At 34.8% G+C, this 22,563-nt stretch overlaps 3 protein-coding genes across 3 annotated transcripts in view; 2 read left to right on the top strand and 1 right to left on the bottom strand.

The window, feature by feature from the left end:
* Window positions 1–1,448: 1,448 nt before the first annotated feature.
* Window positions 1,449–3,153, bottom strand: LOC128548655 (uncharacterized). The gene has a single exon (XM_053524021.1). It carries the CDS (start codon window positions 3,069–3,071, stop codon window positions 2,322–2,324), a length of 750 nt encoding a protein of 249 aa, XP_053379996.1. The 5' UTR covers window positions 3,072–3,153; the 3' UTR covers window positions 1,449–2,321.
* Window positions 3,154–7,730: 4,577 nt separating this feature from the next.
* LOC128549823 (dynein axonemal heavy chain 3-like) lies at window positions 7,731–18,302 on the top strand. The gene is made up of 5 exons (XM_053527493.1): window positions 7,731–7,967; window positions 10,865–10,897; window positions 16,591–16,689; window positions 17,379–17,562; window positions 18,166–18,302. Exons 1-5 carry the CDS (start codon window positions 7,947–7,949, stop codon window positions 18,300–18,302), a joined length of 474 nt encoding a protein of 157 aa, XP_053383468.1. The 5' UTR covers window positions 7,731–7,946.
* Window positions 18,303–18,849: 547 nt separating this feature from the next.
* Window positions 18,850–22,563, top strand: part of LOC123564713 (dynein axonemal heavy chain 3-like) — a 77,587-nt gene continuing 73,873 nt past the window's right edge. The window contains exons 1-4 of the mRNA XM_053527486.1: window positions 18,850–18,995; window positions 19,907–20,096; window positions 20,684–20,759; window positions 22,228–22,347. Coding sequence (XP_053383461.1) covers window positions 18,888–18,995; window positions 19,907–20,096; window positions 20,684–20,759; window positions 22,228–22,347 — 494 coding nt within the window. The 5' untranslated portion in view covers window positions 18,850–18,887. The remainder of the gene's footprint in view (window positions 18,996–19,906; window positions 20,097–20,683; window positions 20,760–22,227; window positions 22,348–22,563) is intronic.

Genomic DNA, 22,563 nt, shown 5'->3' with positions numbered 1-22,563 from the left:
ATGGAACTCATTTACTATTCCGTTATATATTAGCCGCAGTTAACGCCACGCGAAAGTCACGAGTGAGCGAGCGCGTGTGTCTTTTGGTTTACCGCGTTCAAAGATTAAGATATATCAAGATAGTTTGTGTGTGTGTGTGTGCTTTTAACAGTTTTGAGATATCTTCAAAACTCTCATGAAAGAAATAATACATTTCTTCATGACTTTTACTAATTCAGTGTAATTGAATCATCATTTAATCAATGGGGAAATCTTTCTGATCTATTCACAAACTAGCATAACATGGTCGAGATCACGTGCAAAAATAACTATAACAAATTGTTAATGGTCTCTAACAAATTACTGACTATGTCATAATGTTTTTTTAGAAAATCATAATTAATGATGATTTTAAACTGAAACTGGTAGCTGAAAGTATGATGACGATTCTAATAAAACATGTAATAGCCTATTTAATGCCTAGGGTCCTCAAAAAATATAATTTCCTCTAAAGAGAGCTCTTCTTAAATTCGCCTCTTCATATCATTTTTTCGCAGATTTACAATTACAGGAGAGATCAAATTAAAGATCAAACGTAAAATATTGTACGATTCTGACAAGTACAAAATCCGATATGAAAATATATCCCATTAAAAAAAACACGTGTCCGTTTAATGCACGAGCGCATCTGTTTCAGAGAAACATTTAATAAAAAAAATCTCAGAGAAGAATCAATAAAAAAATGAGTAAGTAAGAAATCTTAACCGTATTCGATGACCTGGTGTGCAATACGGTAAGTATTTATGCTGTTTTTCAATGACTTATTGAACTTCATGATAAAAATGTCAAATATATTTTAAACTGATAACGAGCAAAATGGTTATAACTACTCAAAAAAGGCATGAAATAAAATGGTGATAATTCTCGGCTTCCGTAGTTTTGTTCGCTGTGATGTTATATGTTTAAAGACACTTTAACATGATCATTTCTGGTTGAAGCGCTAAGAAAAAAAATTGATTACTACGACCCACCATAGCTTACAAATATTTTTATCAATTCACATTTCATTTAAATGACCATTAATTGGATAACCGAATTTCCTCTCGAACTAATAAATTTTCTCGCAATATGTAACCCTAAAGATTTCATCAGACTGTGATCAAATACTGATAACCCACTGAAAACTTTGCGACAAGAGAATTTCAGAAGTAAAAGGTATAAAAAAGAAGTAATAATAAGAAAATAGAAAACATCAAGTCAAATGGAAGTTTGAAAAATAAAATTATTCAAAAGGGAATTTGAAAATAAAAAAGGAAAGAAAATCAAGAGAAAACTTTGCGATATTATATTTTCTTAGTGGAATAAGCTTAATAGAGAAATTCCGAAATAAGATGAAACAGAAAATAAAGTGTATTGGAATATAGAAAATCAAGTTTTGCCTGTTTCCCAAAATAAAAAAAAAACGGAGTTCTTAAAGACTTTGGTGAGCACTAGTTAAAACCTTCTCGACTGTACGTTTTTCAATGCAATCACTTCCACAAAACGTAAGATCGTCATTTGTAGACCCAAACTATGTTTAAATCTATGGTCTATTTTTGTCTTTGTCCTTATGAAAGAAGCGACATTCTAAATCTATGGAATCGTTCTAACCTCAGAATATTACTTTATTATTTTTTTCTTTTCATCCTCTGAAAGAAAAGTTATTAACGGTTAGTCCATTTTTGCATAAGGAGTTTTTTTTCAAAGGCAAAAGATACAAAACTGTAGATCCAGCAATGTCTTTAAAATATTAGGTGTGTGCACATGCGCAAACACAAATTGCTCATGCCCCTTGATGAACTGGAGCTTCCGGAGAGAAATCATTGTAAGGTCACATGCGTTCATAGCATTAAAATATTATCTCTTACAATTCCATAATAATTCTGTGATGATTAACATTTTCCATTTGAATATCCCGATATAAAATCGACGCGAATAAATTACATCATTTGTTTTTAAAGTCAGAAATTTAAGATGCCGCTTTGAGCATGGTCGTGAATTAGCATATCGAAATTAAAAAGTCATAAAAATAATTATCTTCAATACTGAACATCATAAAAACATAAAACACGGATAAAATTACTTCTAACATCAGTTGGGAGTAATTCAAAGGATAGTGATAATTACACAATTATTCCGGAGAAAATATAAAATTACACAAAAAGGAAAGAATCAGTCATTACATAAAATGTGTAGGTTCATTTAAATATCACTTAGTAAATCCAAGAAAATACCATTTTTTTTCCGACAATTGTTTGAACAACTGTAGAACAAGTTGTTTGAAAAGGATGTCATGAAGTCATTTACTTTACGAAAAATTTCTTCACCAGTTTTGACCGTCTCTTTCCACGCCGGTCTCCAATACACGAACCCCGAATCTTTGCTATTTCCACACCGGATGTTCGCAGGGTCGTCACAAGCGCGGCAATATACTGTATAGCCAACCTTAATGTCGCAATTTTGGACAATTTTTGGTGTTCTCCAAGACTGTTTTTCGGAACTACTTTCCTAAGTTCATCAAAGGCGTCGTTCAACATATGCATGCGCGTTCTCTCTCTCACTGTTGCCCCTATTCGCACGAGCTCAGGAACGCGCCGCACGGGTTTGGATTTATTTTTACTTGGCTCACCCTCAGATTCGCTATTCCCCGCTGAAGTATCGGACGAAGTCGGTTCATTTTCCCAGCCAGTCAGAAAACGAACGGGTTCGATCGTGACGTCCGAAAATTGGTGCCAGCTGCGACTATAATCCGTCACGTCGTCCCTATATTGTCCGCAACAATGGCACATATTTTCTTGCGACTCGTCACAGTGTGAAAACGGCAAAATATGTCTGTGTGCTTCGTAACTTTCTACTTGCATCTGGCAATTACTTTCCTCTGGGAAACACATTTCTGTCCAGTAGTTTGTCTCATTTTTGTAAACGACAACGGAATTGCCACGATATAAATCCATTTCACTGTATGAAGACGAAGTGTCTTGATTGGCCGTAAAACCATTAGAAGAGGATCCATAAAGTTCAACATTTACATTGTGATTTGAATTAACAGCCATATTTTATAGTAATTTCGGCATCTATCAGCAACAAAATGATTCCTAGGCAATAAATTTCTCAAAATGAAACAAAAAATCTAGTCCTTTCACAACCATATGCAAAAATGTCTGCTTCTGTGAAAAAATAAACATACATAAATGCTTTCGTCATTTGCATATTCGTTGAATGTGAAAGATGGAAAAGTTTCTAAGCAAATCAAAGAAATGTAAGCCATAAATATCCCCACCCCCACGGATCTGTAAAACCCAGATTTTCTTGAGTTTACATAACAAAGACTGATTTTGCGATTGTATTTCAATTCAGGATTAGCAAAAGTCCTGTGAAAATATACAATATAACGTTTTGCACTTAAATTACTGTTAGATGATCAAAAAGATATAAGAATTGCTAAAATGTAAGCAATGTCAGTAAGAACATCTGAATTATCTGATTGAACAAGAAAAAAATAATATTGTGTAAACATTTTTAATTATCTAATGACGATATTACACGCACGTAAGTTTTTTTCTCTCTCTAGAAACAGTATTATCTAGATTTTATCGAGGTATACTGCCAACAAAATTATTCAGCTTTTTCCACTGACACATCGGATATCTTTGGATAATTACAAGGTACTGGAAGAAGCGTGCCATTCAGTGGATAGCAGACGTTTAAACCGACGGCCAGATATTACTAAAATGGTTAGTGATATACCTTGTTAACTGGTCATCAATATTAAACATTCTTGTGCAGAAGTCCAATACTTATAAAAAAAAACGAACCCTAATCCATCCTTGAATACTTCTTCTTCTTCGTATGCAATCCTTGAATTCGAATCCGTCGGCCCGGAAACCAACGGGCTACTAACCCGGTCACTGGTTAGTACTCGAACCCTTCCTGATACCTAGTTCAAAACGAAGGAAATCGGTATCGATCGATGTTTTATTAATTTAATTGTTTTCCTTGGTTTTGCTTTAATGTTCTCCCATCACATTTTATTTACTCCTTACTGTGGATGGTCTTTGCCGTGTTTCAGGCGGTGTTTGACCACAGACTAGTATCAGTTATTGGTAGTGGTTAACAATACTCGGCCGTTTTAAATGGCTACCAATACTTGACAGAATTTTGGTAGTGACTAACAATACGTTGCAACCAAATTAATCTAGGCAGTCAAACAGCGTTGGATAATTAGACATAAACCACAAAAAAGAATTTGTGTGCGCGTGCGTTCGCTGGCGCGTTCGTGTACGTGTGCTTTTTATCCTATTTTATTAAACAAATGATTTATTATTTATGATTATTAATTTATTATTATTCCCTGAAGAAGGCATGTAGCCGAAACTTTGGAATATAAGTAAATTGTAAATTGACGGCTGTTTTGTTTTTTATCCATTACATTATTAAACAAATGAGAATCTATCGTTTTGGGAAAATGAAATAAGAGAGCCATGGTAACTCTGAGTCCGTCACCTACCCTGAAAAATGCAATCAAATGAAACCGTCTGGACAAACTCAAAAGAAGCAAATGTAATGATGCTTATATCCAATGTTCGTGAAAATGCATCAAGCATCTCATGGGAAGTAAATTGTGAACAACGGACATTATATGGACGTCTGACGCCGGAGCATCCACCGATCTTAACAGCTCATCCAGGGAAAACTAGCAAAAAGGTGATAAAAGTCGTCACTGAGGAAAAGTTATCATCACAATGATCACCAAGTTGATAATGACAGTGATCATTATAAAATGATGATAAAACTGATGACAATGAAGATGAAATGGATGCTGATAATAAAAACGATGATGATGCTGATGATGGCGACGATGCTGCTAGTGGTAGTGGTTATCATGAAGATGATTGTGTACGAGTTTCCAAAATGCATTCGGCGATCCTTGATAAATCGCTGTATATCTTTGCATCGCAATTTACAACCAAAACGGTTGAAACTACAAAACTGCACTGCTATTCGAAGGCGTAATAATGCTGAATTTCCGCTCAAAATCGACATTGTTAATTGTTGCAAGTTATAAGCCATGTGGACAGTTGGAGTCAGATTCATTTGTAAAAGAGTGATCCATGGTGTCAATACGAGCATGTTGAATGCAATGCCCATCACCTTGGTGTAACCAAATTATAATAATACATCATTATGTACGAGGGGCGGTCGGAAAATATCCGGACTTTTTGCTCTTTCTAAAAAAAAAAACAAAAAAAAAAACAACGTTCAATATTTTTCAAAAATTCTTTTTATTCTTTCTCCATGTATTCCCCATCTACGTCTATACACTTTTGCCATCTTCGTGGGAGCGTTTGTATTCGCTCTGCAAATCATGAAGTAGACCTACTGCTGAGGTTCCGATTTACAACTGAAAACAAAGCCGCCCTGGTCTCACATTTAATTTCAGCGAGCCTTTTTTTCAGTTCTGGAACAATTAAAAGTCGCAGGGGGTACGGTCGGAGCTGTATGGAGGGTGGGACAACAATTGTCACTTGAAGGAGTTGAAGTTCTACTGTAGATGAGGCAGTATTATGTGACAGGGGTGGGAGAGGGTGGGGAGGGCGGCATTGTCATGCAAAGAAGACATTTCATTTTCTGGGCTAGCATGGGACGCAATTTTTTCAGTTTTTCTTTGAGTTTTTTTTCTCCAAAATTACCCCTGAAAAGCATCTAGCAGTTACAGTTTGACCGTTGGCATGAAATGAGCAAGTACTATTCCACGTGACTTCCAAAGTGCAACCATCATAATCTTGCAAGCTTTCCACTGCTTCTAACTGAGCTTTTGATTACAGTTTGACCGTTGGCATGAAATGAGCAAGTACTATTCCACGTGACTTCCAAAGTGCAACCATCATAATCTTGCAAGCTTTCCACTGCTTCTAACTGAGCTTTTGGTTACAGTTTGACCGTTGGCATGAAATGAGCTAGTACTATTCCACGTGACTTCCAAAGTGCAACTAGCATAACCTTGCAAGCTTTCCACTGCTTCTAACTGAGCTTTTGTTTCAGGTTCAGCAAAATGAATCCACATTTCATCCCCAGTGACAATACAGTTCAAAAACTTATTTTCATCACAGTTAAAACGCCCCAATTGTTCAGTAAGACTTTGCTATGGTCACCCCGGATGCCTTTTGGTCTTTTGTCAGATGTTTTGGCACCAGTCTAGCACTTACCTTGCTCATACCTAACTGTGCGTTTAAAATCTGATGTTCCAACGCTTTACCAATTCTTAGCTACCTTCTGCAATGGCACTCTGTGTTCTTTGTTGACAAAGACCTTAACATGCGCCACCACTGTAGAAGTCACTGCCTCGGTGGGTCTCCTTGACCTAGGCTTGTTCCTTACGCTTGTTCTGCCCTCCATATACTGTGAAGCCCAACCATTAATGGTTGAAAGGGATATGCAGACTTTAGAAAAACGTTTTTGCAACCCTTGAAAAATATGGCAAGGTTTTTCACCCTCTAAAAGCAGGAATTTTATTAAAGATCTCTGTTCCTCCAGTTTAGAATCTATGGTAGGCCAAACACCTACCTCTCTTAAATGCTCAAAACTTCGTGCGTGCACACTTCTCATTGAAAATGAATTGATTTCGCTCATGTATAATATGTATTGGTAGCTGCACGGGGAAAAACAGGAGCGTTAACAGGTAACCAACAAGCACATAGTACAGAATGCTGAATGACTGAATGTTTACAGCATCAAACGGCAAACATATCAATAGCATCCGCAAATGACGTTTTGTGTTTTGACGCACACGTCAAGTGTTTTAACATAGTTTCCGAGACAAAACAATGTACACCTCTCAGGAGGACTAGAATGAGCGTGGTGTAAGGCATACCAATGCGGTCTGCCTTAAATCCATTGGCATATGTGTATTGGAGGTGGTTTGTTTAAGAACAGATGGAGTTTTTCCCTAACAGTCAGTTTCAAGATAGCAATAAAAATAGCAAACTCACTTTTTAATTGGGAAAATGAGGTAAGAATTAGGGATTCATAATACAACAATGTAAATAAGGGATTTCTTCCTTTTTTTGTGTTATCCCTGATATTGATGTACTGACATTTCATGATATTTATTACATTTTATTTTGCTGTTAATTTTTTATATTTAATCATGAATGTTGTTATTGTTACCTTGATGTCAATATCTAAATAAACAGACAAACAAACCAAACACCAGGCGCTTGAAATTACAACGAACGATTTTAAATTTAGTTTAATCATATTTTATTGCTTATTAATATTTACATTTATAATAACAAATATCAAAAAAGTGTACATGTCAGCCAAGAAAATAAGCAAATGGGTCGGGCCACAAGTTCTTACAACATCAGTAAACGGCCCTTCCCAACAGAAATAACGTAGAATAACTTGGCGGGAAAAACAAAATAAATATGAGAAGTTTTAAATTTTAAATAGAACTTTGAAAAATAATCTAATGCGCTTCTCCCCAAATCCTAACAATCTTTTTATGGAGATAGGCGATCAGATTGCATCGTCTGCAAATCGCACAATTGTAACCACTCAGTTAATTATATTAAAAAAAGAAGTATATTTTTCAAAATGCATGCACATAGATTTCGCTTAACCATTTAGTGGTCGTTAACCTAACCCGTGATACTTCGCATACTTTGATTATCGAAAAACGAGGCTTAATCTTGGCAACCAAATCCCCGGATGTTGCTTGGGAAAATGGAGGACAACCTTAGGTCGGATGTTTACAATTAGAAATTTGCCGAATAATGGATATTTCGACCATATAACCTCCGAGAATTGTTCAGTTACAATTTTGTTAAAACAATAAAATTGAAACTAATTGTTCGATAGTATATATCAGAGGGAAATTCAATAAGAAAGAGGATTTTCATCTTAAATCGTTACCACAACACTGGAAAATGGCGCTCGAAAGGGCGAAGGTAAAGAATGTTTTGCAACGACATAATAAGGATTGTTTTCAGGTATTTAAACAGAAATATTGTGTGGATGTTGTACAAGTAAGTATTGTGTTATCAATGCATGCCGAAAGCTACAGTGGCTCTACAACTGTGAAAGTGGCACTATCTTTTAAGTTGCATAATTTTTTATCACATGGTCAACTCATCTTTTTTAACCAAAGATTTCAGAATTTTTAACTTTTGGGGTAGAATGCACTTTAGCGGTTCCCGGAAATTAACTATGCGTATGCACAGCAAGTTGGGGTGTTGGGCAAAGTGTGGGTGTATATCCCTCATATATTTATTACTTTAATTTCTTGAGAATCTTGAAACCGCTATTATAATTATTATAGCGACAGATTGCCAAGTGTAAACAGTATTGATTTTATAGCAGTACAAAGTTGAAGATTAAGTGCAAGCGCTCCAATTTTTGCCATGATTCAAATGAAACAGTTCACATGTTACAATTATTTAATTGATAACTGTGATAATGCATTCAGTGATTTTTAAAATGAATAGAATGTTGCATGTACGGTCAGTAGCCCCCATAAGAATTATGAGGATAATAATTAGGATAAGCCTTAGGTATGATTGAAATTGAATACTGGTTAGATCATAGATGTCTTTGAAAATGCTAAAAATAATAGTCTGCTGTAGCAATCATTTCAATAAACAATTCAGTTTGTTTATGCAAGGATCATTTCAATGGTATTGTGTTAATTAAATTACCTAATGTTCAAAACTCAGAGTGGAATGACTATTTCATAAATTTCTGTTATATTTCATTTTATAATTGTTGTTTTGTCCTTTTACTATTGTACTGCTGCCTATGAAAGTCCAGTGCTTCATTGCTAAATAGCTTAAGTGATTTTATGACATTTGTGCAGTTCAAATTAAATATCTAAATTAAAGTAAACAGACATACTAGAAGCAACCCCATTTGGGCCATGGGGACCTGCTCTATAGCAACTCCAACTATGAATCACACCCAGCCAAATTATACTATAAACATACATAGTCCTTTATGTACTTCAGTGCATAGCTTACCATTGTAGTGTCATTTAAAAATTGAAACAACCTAACTTAAGTAATGGCATAGTTGTCTGTTGGTAACTTGCTTTACTGCCAATCCAAACATCTGAAGTTCGAATCCTCAATTGTGAAGCCTGGTTCAATGATTGGATATGTTTGAGATATATAATTATGTCTTCCACCATAGTGTAAAGAGGCAAGTACTGATTCTTTCCAAAGTAGAGGGAAATGCACTAAGTGCAACAAAACAGATAATGTTCAACACCTTGTTTTCACCTCAAAATTATCACAAACACAATGGATAGGTACAGTTTGGTAAAATTTTGGAAATATGTGCAGGGTTCAGTATATTTCATTAATGTTTGTTTATTTCCTCGGATTCAATATACTTCTGAATGAAATAATAAAACTGCTTATCAACAATAATGTAGATTTACTAAATGATAGCATAGCAATTTGTGAACTGTCTTCTACACAGTAAAGGCATAAGAATTATCTTTGGAAAGCCTCTGCTTTAAGCCTTATATGAATAGGACAGTTGGAGAAAAAATTACACAATATTTGAGAAAGTGTTGTTTTTTTTTTTGATAATTCAGGGGTTTCTCCCTGATATAGTGGTAATATGGAGCCCAAACATTTTCTCTGGTAGCAAGTAAAGTTCTAAATTATAAATTGAGAGGACCCTCATACCCTGGCCCCATCTGCCTATAAACTTCTACCTTCTTCTTCAGTAATTAGTGAAACCCCTGTAATTATTTATATATCTAAGTGCATTACAATATATTATATCAGACTTCAATAGCACCTGCACCATTTTCTGAGTAAATATGCTCAAAGGTGCCTAACATACAAAGACAGCCACAAAACTTACCTAATTCATACATTACCAGTACACTTGCTCTGAACAGAAGGAAAGAGTGAAAGAAAACCCCCATAGGAAAGAGGGAAGTCTTTTAGACACAGACATGTCTGGCTAACTTTTGCCTAGCACTTTTTCGAATAGGCAGTCTGGTTCTGTGACATGCCCGAATATAGTCAAGCACCGATACATGCATGGCAGTCTTTCTTGGGCAGAACCAGTACTGACCTTGTAGTTGGATGGGTGACACTCACAAGCATCTCAGAAACTCTCAGTGTCTGGACTAGTATTAAATTTTGAACCCTGAACCTCTGGATTGGCAGTCAGTCGTGTTACCACTAGACTACAAGGCCACCTAATGCAACAATACCACAATATGGTAAAAGTTAATACTATGATGGATTTGAAAGCTTATAAATACATTTTGTAACTATAATTAATTTCCTGGTTAAGTATTTGTGGCAGGACATCTGCCATTCTGTTTATAAGCATTTCTTGCCTTTCTAGAAAATTTCAAGCATTTCAGTGAATTAAGATTTCCACCACTTCTCATAATAATTAATGCACATTTTCATTTAAAATTGTGTATTTCATTCAAAACATAACAAAATAGTGTTCGTATGATTGACACAGAATTCTTAAAACAATAATAAAAGCTATCATTACATTGAAGTGTTTGTTTGTTTAATCTGTTGAGTGTTACAGATATTTAAACAATATTTATTATTAAACTGGACATAAATGGTGCATGTCAAAACAATATATAATAAACCTATACGTCCTTATAAAAACTTATTTCTTAAAATTGTTCTGATACATTTCCTTAGAATGGAGCATGCTCAACTACTATACATGTACTTATTTTCTTTAGAAATTTTGTTTGTGTATAAATTAATTTTTTAGCAATACATACTAGTAGCAGCTAGATGATGAATGTAGATCTTGTCGTTTCATATCATTTTATAAACTATTCATTTGAAATTTTTAGGACAATTTTATCATTCCACCAATTCCAACAAAGGTATGATTTATATTTTGGTATTGTTTTTTTTTTCAATTCATGCACTGCTTTGTTATGTATACACAGCTTATACTTACTGCTTAGATATGCTTTTCATATACTGTAGCTTTACCAAGGTACATTGTACATTTTTATTCAAATGTGACATTTGTTATGAAATTATTCTACTATTATTTAAATGAATTTGTAACATTTCAGAAAAATAGATATGATATCAGCCAAAAAAATATCACAAATTGTGAAAAAGAGACACAGTTGCAGTGTTGGCTGTATAGGAGCCAAAGCCATATTCCTTACAACTGCTTAATGCTTTGTAATTTTCTATCATTATTTTACATGAGACAGATATGACTTGCATGTTTCTATTTATAGAGACTTGATTGTACATGATTTTCAACAGCATTGAATGCATTCTTTTTGTGAAGTCTTTTTTTTACTATTTAATCTTTTGCTTTAGTAAAGAGATATATTTTTAATTGAATATTTTAATTCCATTTATCTTTCACATAATCTTTTAAAGACTTCACAATTTGTTGTAGTCTTAGATAAAGAGTCACAGGTTATCGGCATAGACCTTTCTTATGCAATCACTAGACAGCTTATATACACCCCTGTAGATCACTAAAAAAAGAGTCAGAGCAGACACTTAAGCCAAGAAATATTTAAGTACATAAACGCCAACTAAAGAAAGCACTCCATAAACCCAAAGTTGAATTGACATCCATTCTTAAAATCTATAAAAACTGCCAATTGTATCGGTATTTAGATTAAGTGGATCATGACAGGATGAACGTTACTGGTTTGAATGAGTCTTTGGCCACGGTCTTGATCCACCGTCCCTTCATTAAGCTGCTGTTCTCTGGTTTGGAATAAGTTGTTGGAACCTTTTCTTTGCAGATGGAAGAGTGATAAGTTAAAACAATGAAATTGGTTTCTGTTAATTACTCTCATTCTAAATGTTTCCAGTTGTTATGTAATGGTAGTATATTTCTTAGGATCCCAGTGTATTATCATAACATATTTTTCTGTATTACTGTTGGTGTTTATGATGCCAAGTATCCACCTGGAATAACACTACAAAGGGGAATTACTTAAATATCTTGTTGAGGGGAGGTGGGGGAAAGGCATTGGTGAAATATTCTCTTTTGGCCATGAAACTGCAAGCATGTCATATTGCTTTCAAACTTTTGGTCTAAATGTCTGCCAGGCAGTCAGATGTGGCAAACATTCTTTTTGCTTATCACCTAATACATTAAGTTTATATAAGTGAATTACAACTTTGGACCAATTTTTTCTTTTTAAATTCTTCAGACGCAGTTTAATGACCTCAAAATGCATACATATTCCCATTATGAAAAGGGTGTTTTTTCTTCTTTGCAATAGACTGCCAAATAAAATGAAAAGAGATTGTTAAGAGCGATAAATACAGATCTGTCATTAATAATTCAAACTAAAAGACCTATGTCTTAAAGGCCTGTACCAATAAATGTTGTGAAGCATTTACTTATCTAGAATATAAAGTGGGTTGTGAACAGTACCTAATGTCAAAACAAGCAGTGGCTGATTGATTATTCCGTCTGTATTGGTGTTAAATCATTGATAAGACCATAGATTAAGTGGGTAGATTAAGTGCCCCGATAGCTCTTGTATTTATGGCACTCTCGTTTCTAAACATGAAGAGGGAATCGATAGTGAAATGGTTCTAGAACTTCCATGATCAATATAAAAAAAAGTGTTTTTTTTAGCTACTGACAAAGTAAATAAATACACCTCACAGCTTCTTTAATTCTGAATGCATGTCTTTTATTTGCAGTTTGCTTTTTATACATTATTAAGAGCTCGAAAACAGACAGAAAAGAACTCAGTTGACTTATCTAAGCTGTAAATTATATCAGTAATTCAGCATGAACTTTCAAACATAATAACATACAAACATAAGAACAGTTCAGCTTTCAAACGTAAGAACAGCTCAACTTCCAGACATGAACTATCAGACTGTTGTGATTTGTAATGGTGCAGTAGTTCAATGAGTGTATTATGGAACAGTCATTCATTCTATGCTATAGATTTTTATGTCTCCCACCACACAGTGGTGTGGGAGACATTGATTTACTCCAGTCTGTGTGTGTGTGTGTCTGTCTGTCACAAAGCTTGTCTGCACTCTAAGTCGAACATTTCTCATCCGATTTTCACCAAACTTAAACAAAATGTGTTTGACCATAGGACCGCGGCCAAGTTCGATAACTAGCCAAATCGGTCCAGGCGCATTTGAGTTATGGCCCTTGAATTACCAAAAGTCTGCCTTTTTACTCTTGTCCGCACTCTAAGTCGAACATTTCTCATCCGATCTTCACCAAACTTGAACAAAATGTGTTTGACCATGAGACCTCAGCCAAGATTGATAACTAGCCAAATCTGTCCAGGCATTTTGGAGTTACGGCCCTTGAATTACCGAAAAATCTGCCTTTTTACTCTTGTCTGCACTATAAGTCGAACATTTCTCATCCGATCTTCACCAAACTTGAACAAAATGTGTTTGACAATGAGACCTCAGCCAGGTTCGATAACTAGCCAAATTGGTTAAGGCATTTTGGAGTTACGGCCCTTGAATTACCGAAAAATCTGCCTTTTTACTCTTGTCCACTCTCTAAGTCGGACATTTTTCATCCGATCTTCACCAAACTTGAACAAAATGTGTTTGGCCATAAGACCTTAGCCAAGTTCGATAACTAGGCAAATCCGCCCAGGCACTTTCGATTTATGGCCCTTGAATTACTGATTGGATCCACTCGTCCAGACCATCTAATTGGATCCACTTGTCTAAACCATCTAGAGAAACTAGACATTTTTCATAGGGGCAGTTGTTGGAGACATGCGCTTTTCTCAAAAGCATCTCTAGTTTAGTTTTTTTTTTTCAATGTAAGATCAATACACTGATTTTAAGATGCAAAGAAGTATGTTATGTATTTTGTTAAAGTTGTTTTCACTTTTTAAAGAGTGGAAGTTGTTCATTACCAGTCAGTTGCTTGATAGTTAGTGTGGAAGTTGTTCATTATTAGTCAGCTGCTTGATAGTTAGTGTGGAAGTTGTTCATTACCAGTCATTTGCTAGACAGTTAGTGGAACTTCAACTGAAAGTTGTTTGTTACCTGTCATTTGCTTAATACTTAGTGTGGAAGTTGTTTGTTACCAGTCAGTTGCTTGATAGTTAGTGTGGAAGTTGTTCATTATCAGTCAACTGCTTAATTGTTAGTGCGGAAGTTATTCATAACCAGTCAGTTGCTTGATAGTTAGTGTGGAAGTTGTTCATTATTAGTCAATTGCTTGATAGTTAGTGTGGAAGTTGTTCATTACCAGTCTTTTGCTTGATAGTTAGTGTGGAAGTTGTTCATTACCAGTCATTTGCTTGATAGTTAGTGGAACTTCAACTGAAAGTTGTTTGTTACCTGTCATTTGCTTAATACTTAGTGTGTAAGTTGTTTGTTACCAGTCAGTTGCTTGATAGTTAGTGTGGAAGTTGTTCATTATCAGTCAACTGCTTAATTGTTAGTGCGGAAGTTGTTCATAGTCAGTTGCTTGATAGTTAGTGTGGAAGTAGTTCATTATCAGTCGGTTGCTTGATAGTTAGTGTGGAAGTAGTTCATTATCAGTCAGTTGCTTAATTGTTAGTGCGGAAGTTGTTCATAACCAGTCAGTTGCTTGATAGTTAGTGTGGAAGTAGTTCTTTACCAGTCAGTTGCTTGATAGTAAGTGTGGAAGTTGTTTATTATCAGTCAACTGCTTGATTGTTAGTGTGGAAGTTGTTTATTATCAGTCAACTGCTTGATTGTTAGTGTGGAAGTTGTTTATTATCTGTCAACTGCTTGATTGTTAGTGTGGAAGTTGTTTATTATCTGTCAGCTGCTTGATAGTTAGTGTGGAAATAGTTTAGTACCAGTCATGATTGTTTGTGTGGAAGTTGTTCATTACCAGTCAGTTGCTTGATAGTTAGTGTGGAAGTTGTTCATTACCAGTCAGTTGCTTAATTGTTAGTGCGGAAGTTGTTCATAACCAGTCAGTTGCTTGATAGTTAGAGTGGAAGTAGTTCATTATCAGTCAGTTGCTTAATTGTTAGTGTGGAAGTTGTTCATAACCAGTCAGTTGCTTGATAGTTAGTGTGGAAGTAGTTCATTTCCAGTCAGTTGCTTGATAGTGTGGAAGTTGTTTATTATCAGTCAACTGCTTGATTGTTAGTGTGGAAGTTGTTTATTATCAGTCAACTGCTTGATTGTTAGTGTGGAAGTTGTTTATTATCTGTCAACTGCTTGATTGTTAGTGTGGAAGTTGTTTATTATCTGTCAGCTGCTTGATAGTTAGTGTGGAAATAGTTTAGTACCAGTCATGATTGTTTGTGTGGAAGTTGTTCATTACCAGTCAGTTGCTTGATAGTTAGTGTGGAAGTTGCTCATAGAACCAGTCAGTTGCTTGATAGTTAGTGTGGAAGTTGTTCATTACCAGTCAGTTGCCTGATAGTAAGTATGGAAGTTGTTCATTACCAGTCAGTTGCCTGATAGTTAGTATGGAAGTTGTTCGTTACCAGTCAGCTGCTTGATTGTTAGTGTGGATCTAAACTGGAAGTTGTTTGTTGCCTGTAATTTGCCTGATTGTTAGTGTGGAAGTTGTTCATTACCAGTGATCTGCTTGATTGTTAGTGTGGAAGTTGTTTGTTACCTGTCATTTGCTTGATAGTAAGTGTGGAAGTTGTTTGTTACCATTCAACTGCTTGATTGTTTTGTGTGGAAGTTGTTATTTATCTGCAATTTATTTGAACAGCTGCCCAGTTAACTTCTAAAGTAGGTACAACACCGTAGGAACCTACAGTAAGTCTAAATACATGGTGACTTTGATCCCTGGGCACCTTAAGTTGGTCTAAAGTCATTCAACCTCTTGTTGTAGAAGTTGTAAGGTACTAATAGAATATTGGTTGGTACTAAACACTGGCTAAGGTACTATTAAAAATGATGCTAAACATAAACAGCACAAATAGATTGATGATCAATTCCCTTTGAAGTACCTCCTGTTGATAAAAGCTACAACATAACCATGATACTTTCAGAAAGCTTAAGGTAGTGGGCCCTTAATGACATTTGGAGATTTCTGTTTGATTATGTGTTCTCTATGCAATCTTGACATTTTTGTGGTATGAATAGAAAGTCATGTGCTGGTATGAGCTAGATTATTGTCCGAAGAATACAGACACCATATAAGTATACACAATGGCACAGAAATTACTGACTGCCATTACGGGTCCACTGCCTAAATCTTTAATTCTGAATTAATTAAAAGAATCAGCTTTTAGCCTTATAATACACTATCTTGTATAATTAGATATGAATAGTTTGCATGTGCCAGTTTTTTTATATGCCATAAACTTTTACATATTCTTGCTTGTTTTGGTTGTTTCGGAGAAAATTTATATATCCTTTTATGAGAACCTTTTTCCTCCTTTCTGTTTTGCATGCATATCTCAGTTTGATTCCATGTTATACAAATAATTATACATGTGTAAAAAAATATACTGTACATGTATATAAGCAGTATATATGTACTGTTGGTTATATGATCTGTAAAATAAATCAGTCTAGATAACACCGTTTGTCTCAAATGCTAAAAAAGTTTAGCCTTTTATTAAATAATTGTTCATAAATATTTCAGTGTGTGCCAACACCGCTGCAAAGCTGCAGCAAGACGCGGGGTCTTCCAGGTCTGCCTCCCCTTCCACAGGCAGTCAAAGAACCTTCAGACCTCTACAAGGTTTGTTTATTTACTGTATTGTGCTACTTTATATTTGAACTATACTTTTGAAGAAAGTCAACATAATTTGGGCATTTTGAACTACCAACCTTGGGCAGACTGCAGCCAGCCTCCAGCCGCCATACAACAAAATTAGAAAAATTAAAAAAAATTGTTGCTAAAACTTTGCTTTTTTGTTCAGACTGTGCAAAGTAAATCTTCCATGGCACACAGCCTGAGTCAACCTTAAGGTAAGGCAGTGGCTTCATAAAACTTCAAAAGGTGTAACTGTTGCAGTGAAAACTACACCTTTAGCAGTATTTTATTATAGATAAAATCAAAGGAAATGATTGTCCCATGGGTAAATCCTCAAGGAAACAGATACAAGTCATTAGGTATAGTGAGGTCATGGATATATCTCCACAGAGATCTACACTTAGAAAGGACTTGATGCCCGGCATAGAGCTTTCATTAAAATAAAGCTAAAACAAATAAGTTCAATTTCCCCAGGTATAGAGAATACACATAAGTTCAAGTGTGATGGAATCATTTAGTAGAATTAATCGTTAGAATTGAAAATCGAAATCAGTTTCTCCAAAAAACTCCCCCAAAAAAGAAAGATTCATATCTGTATTTGAACTTTGTTTACTTAACTATTGTATCTTATTGAGTATGCAGTTGGTAACAGTGTACATCTTTGTAACTTGTAGATCGTGCTGCGTAACAGTGAGCACCCACCTATTATGAAGGGGACATCATGGACCCTGGCAGCCCCGTTCAAAGAACAGAAGTTCCACAGGACTCCTAGCGAGTCAATCGCTAATAACTATACACCATCCGCAAGTGATCTCAAAATGAAAGATTTGCCAAAGTTACAAAGACAAAAAACTAGAGGTAGGTTAATTATTTTGAACACAGTCTCATGAAAAAAAACAAAAACGAACAAGTGTACAACAGAAATGGCCAGGAAATAGGAGTTTTGATGACTAGAAATGGCACTAAATTCCGTCTGTTACTGCTGAAATATTTTAACAACCAATGAGGTTTTTACATTGGGAACATAATATTGTGAAAATGTGATTGATGTTTTAAATTTTCTAAATAATTGCAAATTTCTTTTAGATGCTATTCTATCTTTTATCAGAAATTCTGCATACCGTAAGCCCGTGTGAAAATAATTCCATTGACGTGGTTATTATATTATAGAATCACTTGCCCCTTACCTTTTTGGGTTCAAGCCCTATCCAAGTTTGTCATGTGAGGAAGCCATCTGGCTGCCAGGAAGCCATCTTGCTGGCTGTCAGAAGGACGATAATTCTACCCAGTGTTTTCCCGTGCCTGAAATATTGCCCAGAAGGGCATTCAGTCTTAAAAGATTGGAAATCAGCATGTGACCTAATTTATGTTGGTGCATCTTGAAAACAAGAAGCATACTTAAATTTAGATGAACTTTGCTTTATTATGACTATGTCTATATTTACTTATTTTCTTTTACAGCATCAATAAATGGTCCGTTGATGCAAAGTCCGAGACGTCCTAACCGCAGTAAAACATTTCTAGAGAAAATACCAAATGGGAAAGCTACAAATGGACATGCTCAAAATGGGTTTGTATTTACCCTTATTTCTATGTAGCATGATTTTCTAATAATAGAAATAGCTATATTACTGCATGAGAACAAGTTTGCTGGCAGTTTTTGACAACATAACAGTTAAGGATAGTCTCCATAGAAAGTTGATTTCGATACAGAGTTTGAATGTTGGTTGTGATATATGCATGTCCTATCTGGAAATTATTTTTTTGCACCTAAGTATGGCATGAATGTAATTGTAGATAAGTTTTTTGGTTACACTGAAGTAACAACTATTCATTGAAATACATGAAAGGAATTTCTTCTACTTTACAAATACTTGTAAGTAATTAAAAGGAGGAATGACACGTCAAACACCAGGTCAATTTAACTATTATCTAATATTCTACCGGTTTCGGTTGTATAACAACCTTCATCAGGAATCACTTGTATTATGTTTTACATTGTATGATTTACTTACTCTTTATTACAAACATCCGTGAACAATTATTTACATAGTCAATATAAATATCTTTATTGTTACAACTGTTTGGTTTTTAGTACCTGCATTATTTGAATACTTATTTTCTTTTTGTCCTTATTTAGACATGACTTGAACATATCACCAGAGTTGGCTGAGGTAGAGGAGATGCCCCCTAGTCGACCTTTGACCCCACATGAACAGATAGATATTATGATGGCAATAGAACACGAGGATGATGTACAGACAGGACTACCTACAGACAGAGATCTTGAGGTATAGGCCCTTGCAGTATTTATATTTTTTAATGCCATTGGAAATATATATGTTTGCGTAACTATAATTACATTGGCGATCTGGGTCCAGTTGTTCGAAACTTTAACCGGCTGTTAAACTAACCGCCTGTTAAATTTTGATTAAAAATATTAGTCTTGGTAGGAAAAACTTGCATGATGTTTTGCTTTTACTGCAAAGACTTTTTAGTGTTCATTATCCTCAACTCATACATTTGTTTTTCTGAGTCTTCTAAAATGCCGAAATATAACTTTAAAATTTAACCAACCGTTTGCTTAAACGCCTGTTAAGTTTCGAACAACTGGGCCCTGGTGGATGTGATAGTTTTGATGATGAATTATGACTCACTACGTATGTCATGTCCAGATCCAACATTTATTTTGTTATTTAAGATGAAGTGTGTGTTTCTATATTTCTTTATAGTTACCATCGGTTACCCATGTGGAATACTCATTTGAAAGAATGTTGGTGAATTTAGTTTGAAGATAGAATGTGCACTGAAAATGCTCCAAACCCAGACAGTTCTTTTGAGTTCCAGGTGTAAAGCACCCATACATAGGACTTTTATCTGTATTAAAGTTGCAAGAGTGGGGGATAGATTGCCACTCCTAGTTACATAGTTTGGTGTCTTACCTTTGTTTTAACAGAAACAAATGTTCATTTCCACTGTATCTTTGCTAATTTTAGAGACACACATATCAAAAGAAGTTGAATCATCAGAAATGGAAATTAAGTTTTGTCATGCTTCTTTGGATTGATAAAATCTTTTATGGAACTCAAAGATCTGGAATTTTATACAAAGAATACCAACTTCCCTGAAGATTCAACTCCTTTGAAGTTTTATTTAACTGGTTTTACATTCTAATATAGTCATGGTATATTTCATTTCACAGAGGTACTACTACTACGTAGAAAAGGGTATTAACAAGTCAATGATTGCTGTGCCAGACCCCAGCATCATGAAAAATGTATGTAGTATGGTTCCCAGCGGGCTACTTACCAACCATGAACTTAACCCAATGATCCAGGACTTATCAGAGGAAATCAACCATGATTATGAATACAGTATCAGAAAGTCTATAGGTAAACCCTACCAGTTTCAAAAAGTTTGAAGTGACAAAAGTATGTATGAATAATATAAGTTTGAAATTTTCATAGCTCCTTCATATATGTGGCCATATGTCATTTAAACTTGGTATGCTATTGTAATTGCCCTGTTATACAATTTGAAAGCAGGTCGATGTTTTTCATATTGTACAACAATGAAAAAATAGCAAAGAACATTTCATATTTTAAATATGCGCTCATATTTGATTAAAACATTTGTTTAAGTTTGCTGTCAGATATTTTGATTGATTTTCAGAAAAATATAAATGAGCTGCACCATGAGAAAACCAACATAGTGCATTGCGACCAGCATGGATCCAGACCATCCGCGCAGTCTGGTCAGGATCCATGCTGTTCGCTAACGGTTTCTCTAATTGCAATAGGCTTTGAAAGATGCCTAGGCTGGTCTTGATCCATGCTGGTCGCAAATGCACTATGTTGGTTTTCTTATGGTGCGGCTCATTAATGTTTTACCAAAGCACTTCACAATCTAATTAATCAAATCATTCAGAGATTATTCCTTGGTAGCTACTAGTAAAGATAATTCTGTCCTTATTTTACAGTTGATTATATCCTCAAAGACAGTGAAGAGAAAGCCAGGTTACACATCGCAACAGTGCCAAAGTCATTTCCTCAAAGGTATGCACAAATAGAGAAATAAATTTCTTAAATTCCGTACATATTCTCTCTACATCTAAATTACACATTAACATAATACAAACTCAATCATCATGTATAAATACTATAGGTGCATTTCATATAGCACAAATAATCTCCCCTGGCCACCACTTTTTAGGGCCATTCTCTGAATAAAATCTGCTGTAGATTATACAAGAACGTTCCACACTGCTGTGAAATATTTTAAATGATAAAAATCAGTTCTTATATTGTTGTTACATTATGTAATATTTAAATGTCTAAATGAATATGTCAAATATCTTTAGCATATTTCTAAACTATATTACATAGTTTTGCTAAGGGAGATAACTATTATGGAATCTAGGAACTGCCTGATCGCTTATCTCTGAGAGAGAGCGGTATCAGTATAATCTGTAAGCATGTTATTGATATGTTTAGCTGAAACTTCCAGTCAATCAACTCTCAAATTAATTGAATATTTATATAATCAATTTGGTGTTATTTCAATGTTTGTGTTATGTCTAGGTAAAAAAAAATCCCTTGGCCTATTTCCAGTACTTATCACTGGATTCATTCCAGAGGGTGGTTTTTAAATAATCTTAAATCTGATGATTTGAAGTAATAGTGTATAATGACTGATTAATGATTTATTGATTATTATGTATAGAATAGGATAATCATGATCTTGTAATAAAGTTGACCTTGTTAACTCTGGTTATATACAGTGTCTGTTCTATAATACGGCATTGAACTGCATGATATGTTCTAATTTAAGATAACTAACTGGGTCATTCTTGATTAGTATTGATAATAGCATATTGATTGTACTTGTATCTATATTTTTGAATTGAATGTCAGTTATAATTCAACAGAATAAGGACAAATTCCCCACAGACAAAATCCCCCTGTTTTATGACCGGGGCTGACAAAATCTCATATGTGTATATGTACATGTACATGTATATAATCTATAACATTCTGTCAGTCTTGGCCTGTCCATTTGAGTCAGTAGGAAGAGCACAAGACTACGAGCCCCTAGGTGCTCATTTCAGTCTCCTGGCACAGCATATGCTTTTTATGATGACTTTACAGAAGACAGTGTTACTGCACTCACTGGTCTTCCATCTCTACCTCATGATGAGAAACTGCAAGTTATTTGTGGTATTGAGATAGAATCCTGGAATACTGGTTACGTTATCCAACTGGCATTTGCGTAACTAAAAAACTCTTGAAATGGTGTCAAGCCCAGTTAAACAAACAAGAAATACAGTTGATTTGCAACCAGCATTATAGTCAGAATATAAATGTTACAAAAATGTGCTTGAATGTCTAGATATTCAACAGTTACAGAATTGTACACTCAGTTTTTAAGGTACAAGATTTACTTTTGACACAGGTTAGAAAACTTCATTGTCTGTTTTTATTAGTTTTATTTTCTAGAATATTGATGTTACTTTTTTTATTGAAGGATAATCCGAGCGCCTGTGCCATGGCATGAAACATTTCTGGAGATGAAAGAGTACAACAGGACACATTTGTTTATAACCAACCCAATCATGCAGAAAATACAGGACATTTGGTTTGATGAGTAAGTGATTAAGTCACATTTATTACATACATGTACTTGTATACAAGAATAAGCAGAACTTTGTTATTTTACTGTTTAGTAACTGTTGCAGGGCTGTTCTGGAGCTTGTGGCAGGAAACAGGCTTAAAAAGTGCCAAAATGACTGAAGATTTTTTTTCTTTTGAAATGCCATGAAAGTTTGTGTTTACTATCATGTATTAGTAAAATGAAAAAAAT

Source organism: Mercenaria mercenaria, chromosome 2, assembly GCF_021730395.1.
Source record: "Mercenaria mercenaria strain notata chromosome 2, MADL_Memer_1, whole genome shotgun sequence".
NCBI classification, from domain to species: Eukaryota; Metazoa; Mollusca; class Bivalvia; order Venerida; family Veneridae; genus Mercenaria; species Mercenaria mercenaria.
The sequence above is the reverse complement of the archived record's forward strand: the minus strand, read 5'-3'. Positions and strand labels throughout refer to the sequence as shown.